This window comes from Meles meles, chromosome 4, assembly GCF_922984935.1.
Source record: "Meles meles chromosome 4, mMelMel3.1 paternal haplotype, whole genome shotgun sequence".
In the NCBI taxonomy this organism is placed as follows: Eukaryota; Metazoa; Chordata; class Mammalia; order Carnivora; family Mustelidae; genus Meles; species Meles meles.
The window spans coordinates 27360875-27372653 of NC_060069.1; the positions used below are offsets into that span (position 1 = coordinate 27360875).

An 11779-nucleotide genomic window follows, 5' to 3' on the forward strand; every position below is an offset into this window, starting at 1 on the left:
ACGTGGCAAAGTCCCTGCTCTCCTGGAGCTTGGGTATAACCAGCCCTGTGTTCTCTTGTCCTCCAGTCTATCCGCCTGTAAGTTTCCTCCCATGCATTAATGCCTGCCAGGCTCTGTGCTGGATTTTCAGGACAGACACAGCCGGATGTGGACAGCTTGTACTGTGGGCCAGGGGCTCCCTGGGGAAAGGTTTTCAGTGGCCAGAGCAGATGCTAACCACTGGAGACAGGAAGAGGGAAGCACCCAGGCAGGGCAGATCAGCCAGGAATCGGACTGCAAGTGACAAAACAGCACCACGTGAAGGAATATATTGGTTCGTAACTGTCAGGTCCAGGACTGGGATGAGCTTCAGCCATGCCTGGATTCTGGGGCTTCCACACTGCCCTCGGGGTCTGCACACTCACTGGGCTATCACCTCATCCTCTGAAGTTGGAGTTGATGAAGGAGAACCCCCCCCCCACACACACACACCACACATCTTCTTGGCTTCAATCTCATGCCTCTATTCTAGCATGTTCTAGTTGCTGCATTTCACAAGCTCTATCTGGGTCCTGTGCCCATCCTAAATGAATTACCGTGCCAGGGAAAGATAAGGCTGGAAATGGCCCAAGTCATGTGCTCTACATGAATGCCACCCAAAGCACAAGGCAGAGGGAATAACAAGTGGTTTCCCAGAGCAAGCAGAATTCCATTACAGAACAAGGATGAGAGGACAGCTGGCTGAAAAATGACCCCTGTTGCACAAGAGAGTGGGTAAGCATAAAACAGGGAGGTGGGAATGTGTAAGAAACAAGGGGTGGGGCACCCGGGTGGCTCAGTGGGTTAAGCCTCTGTCTACGGCTCAGGTCATTGTCTCAGAGTCCTGGGATCAAGCCCCACACCGGGCTCTTTGCTCAGCGGGGAGCCTGCTTCCTCATCTCTCTCTGCCTGCCTCTCTGCCTACTTGTGATTTCTCTCTGCAAATAAATAAATAGAATCTTAAAAAAAAAAAAAGAAAAGAAAAAAGAAAAGAAACAAGGGGTGCCTGGTGTCCAGGACATGAGACGTAATGAAGGAGTATAAGGGCAAGCTGGTAAATGGGATTCTTCTTGTGAAAGCTCCAGTCTTGAAGCTGGACAAAGACTTTAGACTTGATTGTGCAGGTCCTAGGGACCCCAAAGTCTCCAGGGAGGGGACATGGGAAGCAGAGGGAGGGTGATCCTCCTAGACTATTGGGAGCACGTGTTCACTCTGCCTCCCACCTGCCAACTCTCACGTTCCAGTAAAGTTCCCCAGACCCTCATAGTGGAACCCTTCCCACCCCTCCTGCTTGCTGGACCCTTGGAGCCACCATCAACACTGTGACATTAAATAATATTGCAGCAGTACTTCCCCAGCTGAGCTCCAGTGAAGGGAGCCAACTGGTGGGTGGCAAGCCTGGGGCCACTTTGAGGAAGACTGGAGTGATGGCTGCGGGTGAGGTGATCATTCTGGCCTGTGGGTGCAGATCAGATGACAGGAGAGCATGATGACAAGAAGCACAGCAGTCGGTTGGGAAGCTACTCTAGCAATTCGTGCACGAGAGTCTGGTTTCCTGGATGACCACAGGGTGTGGCAACATGGTCCCTGAAGCCTCTAGAAAGAGGGCTTTGGGTGGATGCCCAACAGAGCTAGGTCCCATCCACTCTCACCAGACAGTGGTATGGTCACTCAGGCTGAATTTTCCCCCATATCACTCTTGCTGGGGGAGAGCTCAGCCTGCCTCTCCCCGAGATCATTCATGCCGGTCATTTCTTCTTGGGCGGTGAGTCTGCTACTCTCAGAGCAGCTGGACAGTGGGGCCTGTGCTGGTCCAGGTGCCTGGTGACGCCTGAGCACAGTGACGAGGAAAGCTTTCAGGTACTGGCGGAAGTGGCGGCTGGAGAAAGCGTAGAGAATGGGGGTGAAGCAGCAGTGAAGGAAGGCGATGCTCTCGGTCACCTGCAGAGCATAGTCTAGCTGCTTGGCAACCTCGCATTCCCCAAAGATTTGCAGGTCCAGCAGTGAGTGAAGAAACAAGGTGAGGTTGTACGGGAACCACAGCACAAAGAAGGCCACCACCAGCGCTATGACGATCCTTAGAGCCCGGCCCTGGCCCGGGGGCCTCAGCCTGACCAGGATGCAGCCAATTCGGGAGTAGAAGAAGATCATGACAAGGAGCGGAAGGAGAAACCCCAGGAGGTTCTGCTGGAAACGGAGGAAGAGCTTCCAGATGGTCGCATGACCCCCAAAATCTGCATAGCAGTTCCACACACCCGTGGGGTTTTCATGTGTCTGCACAAAGACCATGTCAGGGACGGAGACGGCCAGGGCCACAGCCCATACTGTGGCAGCCAGGAGCAGGCTTTTGGTCCGGGTTCTCAGCCTGTGGTGGGGCTGAGCATGGACGATCTCCAGATACTTGTCCAGACTCATGCAGCTAATGAAGAAGATGCCACTGTAGAAGTTGATGGTGTAGAGGGTGCTCACCATCTTGCACAAGAAACTCCCAAAGACCCAATGCCAGGCCACGGAAATGCCCCAGAAAGGCAGTGTCACCACAAACAGGAGGTTGGAGATGGCCAGGTTCAGCAGATAGACCTCAGTCATCCGCCTGCGAGGTATATACCGAAGCAAGACCACTAGAAGGAGGAGGTTCCCGCCCAAACCCAGCACAAAGATCAGGCTGTAGAAGATTGGCAGGAAGATCTTGCCAAAGGCCAGCACCTCGTCCTTCCTGCAGAGCATGAAAGCCACCTGGTCCAGCAAGTACTCATAGTCATAGAAGGAGCTGCTGTTCTCAGAACTTGTGACCTGCATGGTGGGCGGCTGAGGGGAGGTGGTGGCGGCCATGCTGGGAGGACACGCTCAGTTCTGGAGCTCTGTGGGCCAGAGTACGGTGGGAGGGAAAGAAGATGAAACCAGGCATTCTTTACCCTTCTCCAAACCTGCTTTTGCTACTGCTCTGGGAGGCCCTGCACACTCTTCACATCGACATCAGTACCTGTAAGCTAGCGAGGAAGAGCACAAGTGTGGGGAGCCTGAGCCCATATGTCACCCGAGGTGGGTGGCTTAACCTCAGGTGTTTTCATAGGACTCCCCTCTTTCATTATGGCTTCTCTTCTTTATTTTCTCCTTCATCGTTTGAAAGAACTGATAATGTCTCTCAGATTTTTCTTTATTATTTAGGGGATACCAGTTCACCTATGTATTATCTCTCCATACTCTTCCTCATGAATGCCCTATAATTATTCTTTTTTGTGTGCCTTATTAAAAAAAAAGATTTTGTTTATTTACTTTGACACAGAGAGAGAGATCACAAGTAAGCAGAGAGAGAGAGAGAGAGGGAAGCAGGCTCCCTGCCGAGCAGAGAGCCCAATGCAGGGCTCGATTCCAGGACCCTGAGATCATGACCTGAGCGGAAGGCAGAGGCTTAACCCACCGAGTCACCCAGGCGCCCCCTTATTTTTTTTTTTTTTAACAAGCACTTCTCTTCCGTGGCTTATTTTATGCATGAATATCTAGTGTGTCCGCTCTGACTTTCAATTTTCTCGACTTCTATCACCTAAGGATTTCCCTTAGTTTTGTTATTTTTTAAAACACTTCATTTAAAATTTTAGTTTTATATCAATATTTTATTTACAAATATTTAATATTTTAAAAATAAAAACATTTTATCCAGTATATGTAGTTTTGAAGCAGAAAGGCAAGATCCATCTTCCTGAGAGACTCAGAACCTACTAAACTTTCCATACCCCCATTCTTCCATATTTAAAATGATACTACTCATAACAGTCACTACTTCGTAGGGTTCTTGTGAAGCTTAAATGTGATCTATCATGTAGAGCACTTCACACTCTAAGAAAAGAGTGCCCAGAACAGAGTAGGTACTCACTGAATGTTAGTTTAAATTATTGCTTTGTTGAGAACGGAGGCCATCGTCTTCCCATGAGTGTCTTCTCCTCTCTTGCGTCTCTCTAACTGAATGGCACCACCAAGTACTCAGTCGCCTAGGACTGAAACGTGGGAGACATCGCGATTCCTTCCTCGCCCCCCACCCCACCACCATCTGAGAATCTCTACCTCCTCACTGCCATTTGAATATGTCCAACATTTCTAAGTCCAATAAAAATGCATACAAGATACTCGTTTAATAGAATTAAAACAAATGAAACAAAAATACTTTGAAGGAGTTCAAAGAGATGAAAGGGAAAGCAGGGAACTGATAGGCACAGCATTCAAGATGGGGGCTGCGTGGGTAGAAGCCAGAGGCGTGAGAGGAGGGTAGGTCACTGTCTATGGTCAAGTTAGTTCCCTCTGGGGCAGTGGTTTCCCAGGTTTTAATTGTGTTATTAAAAATGATTTTTAACGGCACCTGGGTGACTCAATGGGTTAAGCTGTCTGCCTTCCGCTCAGGTCATGATCCCGGGTCCTGGGATTGAGCCCCCAATCAGGCTCCCTGCTGAGCAGGGAGTCTGCTTCTCCCTCTCCCTCTTCCCCTCCTCCTGTTCATTCTCTCTCCTTCCCTCTCTCTCTCTCTCTCTCTCTCAAATAATTCAATAAAATCTTTAAAAAATAAAATAAATGATTTTTAAGAGAGAGCCTCACATGTGCCAGTGATAAGAATATGTGATGATTCCCATTCTGTGTTCCAGGAGATAGACTTCATGTTCAACACGTTAGATTGTTTGCCAATGAGGAAGAGGGTTTTGGAGGAGAGATTAGGAGATAAAAAAGCGTCATTCAAGGAAGCAATCATGCATGGCCTCTGGAGTGGGGCCTATAGGCTAGTGATTACGGTTCATAAACCAAGAAATACAAATCAAGCCCACTTTGCACTTCTGTGCTTTATTTGTTATTCTTTGATTCAAGACAGATTGAACTTTTTAATATGTTCAATGCCTTTTTGTATGTCTTCTGTGAAGAGTTCTTTGTTTTGATGGATGGGATTCTATTTTTTGAGAGGTTTTTTGGTAGGGATTTAGCTTCTTACTTGTACATTGCAAACATTTGCCCCAATCCTTCCTGGTAGAAGTTTTGCCTCTTTTTTCCCGCCAGGATGAACTCTGAAAGAATTGTTGACTCAGGGCCTCAGCTGACCCAGCCTATATGCATGACACCTGGACTTCACAGCTGGTGGAAATATACTATGCTGCCAAGACAGAATGTCTCCCAGGGAAACCCCTGAGCTTTCCTGCTCAGTGAACCTCTGCACCACCCTTGGGCTCCTATCAAATGGCATCTGCCAAATGGGGAAAATCACACATATGCCCTAGGTCTGCCTAGAAGTTCAGCCTGGGTGGCTTTATCTAGGGCTGGGCTCTGGACTGGCCTCTGGAAATTTGCCTTGTGACTTCCTTTCCTGTTCCTTCATTTCCCTCCTGTGCATCTGGGGTCTCCTGTCCCTGAGCCCCTCCTTTTCCTAGGCAGCAGTAAGGGCCATGGCTGGTGTTGGAGTCCATGAACTCCTGGGGTTGGGAGGAGCAAGTGCTCTTCTGCACTTGGGCCTGATTGGGGATTATTAATCAGAAATTGTCACTAACTAAACACCAGCTCTTCTGGTCCAGCCAGCATTACTGACGTTGATCCTGACCTGGTTTCTCAAAGTCCCCTCTTTAACAAACAACCCAGTCTGATGATTGCTTTGATCAAAGCCAGAAGTCAGGGTCAGCAGGCTCTGGGCAGGATGAGATCACCTTTACAAGGTTTCTTCCCCTTGGAACACTGTTCCCTTCCCTCTGGCCTCTGGCCTCCTGATGTTTCATTCTGGGAATCTTTCCAGGTTGCCTTGAACTCTGAGACCATGAAACCCATGCTCCAGACTGCCCTTCAGGTCCCTGTCAACTCAGACCTACCTGTTCCTCTGGACTCACTGAGGTTTTTGGTCTTTGTGTTCACTTTTCTTTATGCCTGAATTCATTCGATTTATCCAGCAATACCTTGAGAGGAATAAAGGAGGGTATCAGTTATATACATGCTAGTATGAATTAGCAATATGAAGTTCTGCCATGGAAACTTTGGGGAAATCTAGGGAATTATGTGGAGAAGGAGGATTTAAAGAGGAGGGAAAACAAAGGTGAGGTGAGCAGAGCTTCCCCAACAACGAAGCCAAGGGCACAAAGGCAAACTACAGCTTGTCTCTGGAGCAGTAACATCATGGTCTTTGTGACTTCCTGAGGCTGCCAGCCTGGGCTGGCTCCAGCTTTGACTCAGGAAGAATCTCTGGCCGGAGAGTAATGTCCCTTCCTGAGGATCTAGGGCGCGCCTCCCTGGGCCTCTCAGAGAAGTCACAGTTGAGGCAACAAGAGAGAGGATATTGCTATGTCCATCTAGGCAAGAAGGCAACGATGTTAGTCGAGTTCCTTCCAAGAGCGGAACACCCGGATGCAATTTTCTCCTTTAATCCTCACCATAGCTCTGGGAAGCAATACTACTGTGATTCCCATGTTCTAGATGAGGAAACTGAGGCTTGGAATGGGTGGAGTCCCACTGCCCCCAGCTTCAGATCAACAAATCAGGGACCCAGGATTAGATGGCCCCGACAATATAAGGCAGAACTGGTGACCCTTTCCCTCTAGCTCCCTTTTTCAGTATGGCCAAACCTGAAGTTGAAGATGGGCTTCTGGTAGTGGGACTTCTGACCTTAGTAACCAGTGGCAGAAAATAGCCAAAGTTGTTAATATGCTGGAACAGCTCCCACAGGCTTATGAGAGCCAGTTATGCAACATCTGGGAGGCATCCAACAAACTATCGTAGAATTAACCAATTCCGCATTTGGGGATGTTAAGTTGGTAGCTTGAAATTGATCATGGTGGGGCTATTTATACCGTTGCAAATGCTACAAATTGGAGCTTCCCCTCCTTCTTGCTTGTGCCCCCACCACCACCTCCATCCCTGAGAGCTGGTTATTAAACCTTTACTGGAATACCCCTGATCAAGACCCCATGAAGCCTGTCCTACCCCTGTCCATTTCCCTCTGTCCCTGTCTGTGTTTCCATCACCTTTTCTCCTCCACCTGCCACATCAATCCTGTAGCTGCCCTTCTCTCTAGCCAAGCGCCCTTGGGACAGAGTCACGTGTAGGTGCCCCGTGGCACGGTCGTACTGAACATGCTGCCCCCAGTACAGCTGTGACTAGTGAACAAACAAACAAGCTCAAATATTGCCCCAAAAAGCCACACCAGCTTTCAAAATGTAAAACCAAGAATAACATCTGAGATCACTCCTAGTGAACAAAAATTATGCTGGCCTCCTTACAATTTCGAAATCATATCCTTTAAAATGCAACCCCAATTCTCCCTTTCCAGAAGCCTACCCAGGCCTCTAGCCTGGTGTAACTCCTGCCCCAACCCCCAGCACTCACAGAAGTCCACTCCTCAGCCTTGGTGCCTGTCTCCTTGAGTGGAGTCACCTTGTGAGAATGGCTTGTCTCCTCTGTGAGGCAGGAGTTGGAACTCACTAGTACAGGGCTGGCATCTGAGAAGCCTTCAGCACGTGACCGTGGACTTAATCAGTACTGTCACCTTTCTTCATCCCTTCTTCTCCCACCACATTTTTGCCTTGCTTGGCTTTCTGCCTCCCCCGCACCCTCCCCCCACTAGTGCCCTGGACACAGCAGAGCCAAGACCCTCCTTGTGTGGGGCCAGCCTGGGCCAGCCCTGCCACAGTGGCCTTGGAAGCCCCTAGCCGTGGAGCACATCCGGCCCACTGCTCTCCTTGAGTCATGTTCAAGTGCTGTTTCCAGCTGGCACAGCCTCCCTGGACCAATGTTACAGGATGTGCCCCCTGATCACCCCCAGCTTCCTCCCTCAGGAGGCTCCCCTAACTGCCCTGGGAGGACTGGGGTGGAGATGGAGTCCAAGGCCAAGACTCCACCCTGGCCCAGCTTGGGATGGGCTCCCTCTGCCTATAAATCTGGTTTTACCATTCTGCATTTCTGGCCTAGCTGTGGCTGGAAAAATTGAAGCAAGAAGTTAGGAAGTGACGCCCTCTCCAACCGCGGAAAGTGCTCTGGCCTTGGGACATACATAGAGGAATACTTGCCTTTGGGTGAACTGGTCACAGCTGGAAATCATTCTATTTTCTTCCCCCTGGGTTTGAGAAAACACCAGATGTTAAACCTTACTGCCTATGTGACAGTTTCAACAACAGTAATAAATACCCACCGCTTCCATAGCACTTATGCTGGGCCAGGCTCTGTTCTCAGAACTCCATTCATTTCTTCCTGGAGGCAGGCGCTGTTGTCATCTCCATTTTACATATGAGGAAAGTTAGTCACAGAGAGGCTAAGGGACTTGCCCGAGGCCACACAGCTACTAAGTCACAGAGCTGGGCATTGAATGCAGGCTGAGTCTGGGCTTGCTTATTAAAAGACAAGGGTGGAGGATGGGGACTAGAGATGAAGTGACCCATCAGGCTGCTACTGTTGCTTGGGGGTGCCTGAATGGAAGAGTCTGGGGGGCTGATGGTACGTGAATGAAAAACAGGGAAAGGAAATTTCAGCCATACAAGGAGGACCCGAAGAAAGAAGTTTAGTGTCTTAGGAATGGCGCACTGGGAGAGAACTCATGAACTCAGTTGGGTCTCTGCTTCACTGCTTGGTTTGGAAGGCCCTTGGGCTTGAACTTAGGGTCCTGCCAGCCCTAACACAAAGTCAAGGCTTCCATCCTGGAGCCCTTGACTTGCACAAGCCTATCTTCTGGCCCATAAAATAAAGAGTGCTCACAGAAAAGAATTTTGTGAGGAGTGAATGGCGTCCAATCATTGTAACACCATAGAGCTAACGCCATAGAGCCCTGACGGCGTTCTGGGTGCTGAGGCGAGGAGCTTTACTTGTATTGACTTATTCAATCCTCACATTTACATTACAGAAGTTATAGAAGTTCAGTATTATTATGAGCCCCCTTTTATAGCTGACAACACTGAAGCACAGAGAGGTTAGGGAACTGGCCCAAGATCACACAGCAAGTGAGTAGTAGATTCAGGAACTGCAACCCAGATTTTTAAAAAGATTTTATCTATCTATTTATTTATTTATTTTGAGAGAGAGAGAGAGAGAGAGAGAGCGCACTTGGGGAGAGGAGTAGAAGGCAGAAGGAGAGGGACAAAATCTCAAGCAGACTCCACGCTGAGCGTGGAGTCCAGCACATGGCTTGGCTGGATCTCACAACCCTGAAATTATGACCTGAGAACCAAGAGTCGGACACTTAACCAACTGAGACACCCAGGCGCCTCTCCCAGAGTCCATGCTCTTCCACACTAAGTCACACTGCCTCTCAAAGAAAGTCCCCCTCTGCCAAGCTTACTGTGTATTAATGTACTCACTTCACCCAACAACCTTGTGAGACAAGCACTATTATTATTCTCATTTTACAAATGAGGAACTGAGGCTCAGAGAGGGGGACTAACTTGCCCAAGGACACTCGGCAGGTGTGCTACAGGGTCAGAAATGGAGTCCCTGCAGCAGCTTCAGGGCCAGAGCCCTGGACCACACACTGGGAGCACCACTGCTTGGGAGCCCTCAGACTCATGGGAGGCACAGCTGCCCTCTTCATGATCGGCTTTGGGAAGCCTTGTATTAGGATTCATTGTGATGTATAAAACACAGTGGAAACAACAGTAACTGGGTCCTGACATTTACACGGGGCTCCTTACCTCTTCAGACTCTTAAGCCTGCTCCTTGCAAGTCGTCCTGGGTCCCTTGTTAGAGGCAGTGGGTGTCACCTCCCTGGGTTCTCAGGAAGCCCAGAACCACACGACAAGTCAGGCACGGCTGACCTCAGAGTCCTGAATTGCAGAGCCCTGGACCATGGCACGCTCTCCCTCTCTCTCTCTCTTTACTTTTTTAGCATGTATTTGTCCTGATTACCGAAGTAACATATGTGCCATGTAAAATGCGGAAATAGAAGAGAAAAAAACTAGAAAAGAGGCTGACTGCTTCCAGGAATAATCTTGGGAATGTTTTGCTGTATCTTGTCTGTTTTCATGTCCCGAGCTCTGTCCACTGCCCTACACCTCCCTGGGTCTGTGGAATCACAGAGCCTGGCTGGAAGAGAGTGCCTTTGTCCAGTCCTCTGCAGGGCATAAGGGCTTTTGAAGTTGACTCCTGCTCCCTGGGAGCAGCTAGGGAGATGCGAGGCCCGCCTGCTCCCCGTGCTCCCTGGGACCCCACATTACTCAATGTTTCCTGGCTCTTATCAGGGACTGGGGATGTTTGTGACATTGATAAAATCACAAGGCAACCCCTCCTCCCAAAGCTTATTTCAGTTAATAAAAACAAAGTGGTTTTAGAGCCCAACACTTGAAGGAGCTGCTGCTGGAGAAGAAGGTATGATTTTCATGTCTTTCCTGAATCACTTTTTTTACCTCCTTTGTCTCTCTCATTGTTGCCTGAAATCTTACCACTAGGGCTCTCTGCATTTATATTTCAGCATGATGCTTGGTTCAGAATGAAACACAGTCACCGCCTCCACTACCCGCAGGGTGGGTGGGACACTCAGCATGGTGCAGCACGGAAGAATAAACAGAATAGATGAGTCCACTTCTTAATGGCTGAGTTAATTACTGGGCAATGGCTGGGCAAATTACTTAACCTCTCTGAGCCTTCCCTAGCAAATATCTCCTTCCCAGGGTGCTTATAATAATCAAATGAGTGTCTGGCACCTAACTATTGGTTCCCTTCCAGGCCCCAAAATAACCCTTGGCTCAGCCCGGGATGGATAAGAGGAAATCTTGAGACTGTCTGGGGCAGAAGAAGGGGAAGAATAAACAGAATAGATGAGTCCACTTCTTAATGGCTGAGTTACCCTGGGCAAATTACTTAACCTCTCTGAGCCTTCCCTAGCAAATGTCTCCTTCCTGGAGTGTTTATAATAATCAAATGAGTGTCTGGCACCTAACTATTGGTTCCCTTCCAGGCCCCAAAATAACCCTTGGCTCAGCCCGGGATGGATAAGAGGAAATCTTGAGACTGTTTGGGGCAGAAGAAGGTGGTCTAAGGAGAGAATGCAGACATATGCAAAAGAAGACCGCACAGCTGGGGAACCTCATCCCTGGGAGGGGGAGCTTTAAAGACCATCCCTGTCTGTCTCCATGGGGAACTTGAGGCCCAGGGAGGAAAGGGAATGCCTGAGGTACTCAGTTGTCTGATACCAACTTTTAGGGACTTCCAGAATCCACCAAAGCAGATTCTCAGAGCTGGAGTCAAGGGGAAAGGGGTCAGCAGACTGCCTCATTCCACAGCTGCTGAGGCAATTGCTCTAAGAGTTGCCCTAGAGAGAATGTTCCACCTGACCCATTCGCACTTCCCTCTCCCCACACCTGTGGCCACTCTCCAAGCCACTGGATCCAGTCTCCCTCTCTGCAGCCCCCCGGGTAAGGCCCACCCCAATCCCACCATGGCCATAACCTACCAGAGCCAGACCCACTTGCCTGGGGGTGTCCAATCTCACCCAGGAGGAGAGCAGCAGCGCCTGGGTCCTGCTTCCTCAGAGAAGTGCAGAGAGAGTATGAATCCTCCCCCTCTGGGATCAGCCCTGCACACATCCTGCTTTTAAGGCAGAGACAGAGCATCCCTGTGCGCCTACCGCAGCCTATTTCCCTCCCTGGAAAGGAGTCAAGCCCAAAGGACTGCCCCTCATTAAGGAGCAACTCCCCCCATCCCAAGACAATCTAATGACTTTAGAAAATACTCCTCCCCAACCACACCTCTCTGGAGCAGTTCCCGGGCTGCTGCGCCAAGGATATGAACAGCTCCAGGCCAGACCTTCAGGTCTTTGCTAGGC

The 11779-nt window shown here is 49.5% G+C and overlaps 1 protein-coding gene across 1 annotated transcript; it reads right to left on the reverse strand.

The window, feature by feature from the left end:
• Positions 1–1023: 1023 nt before the first annotated feature.
• ACKR2 (atypical chemokine receptor 2) lies at positions 1024–11501 on the reverse strand. Its single transcript, XM_046002997.1, has 4 exons — positions 11408–11501; positions 8040–8086; positions 5853–5936; positions 1024–2879 (listed from the first exon to the last, which is right to left on the reverse strand). Exon 4 carries the CDS (start codon positions 2848–2850, stop codon positions 1690–1692), a length of 1161 nt encoding a protein of 386 aa, XP_045858953.1. The 5' UTR covers positions 2851–2879; positions 5853–5936; positions 8040–8086; positions 11408–11501; the 3' UTR covers positions 1024–1689.
• Positions 11502–11779: the final 278 nt, after the last annotated feature.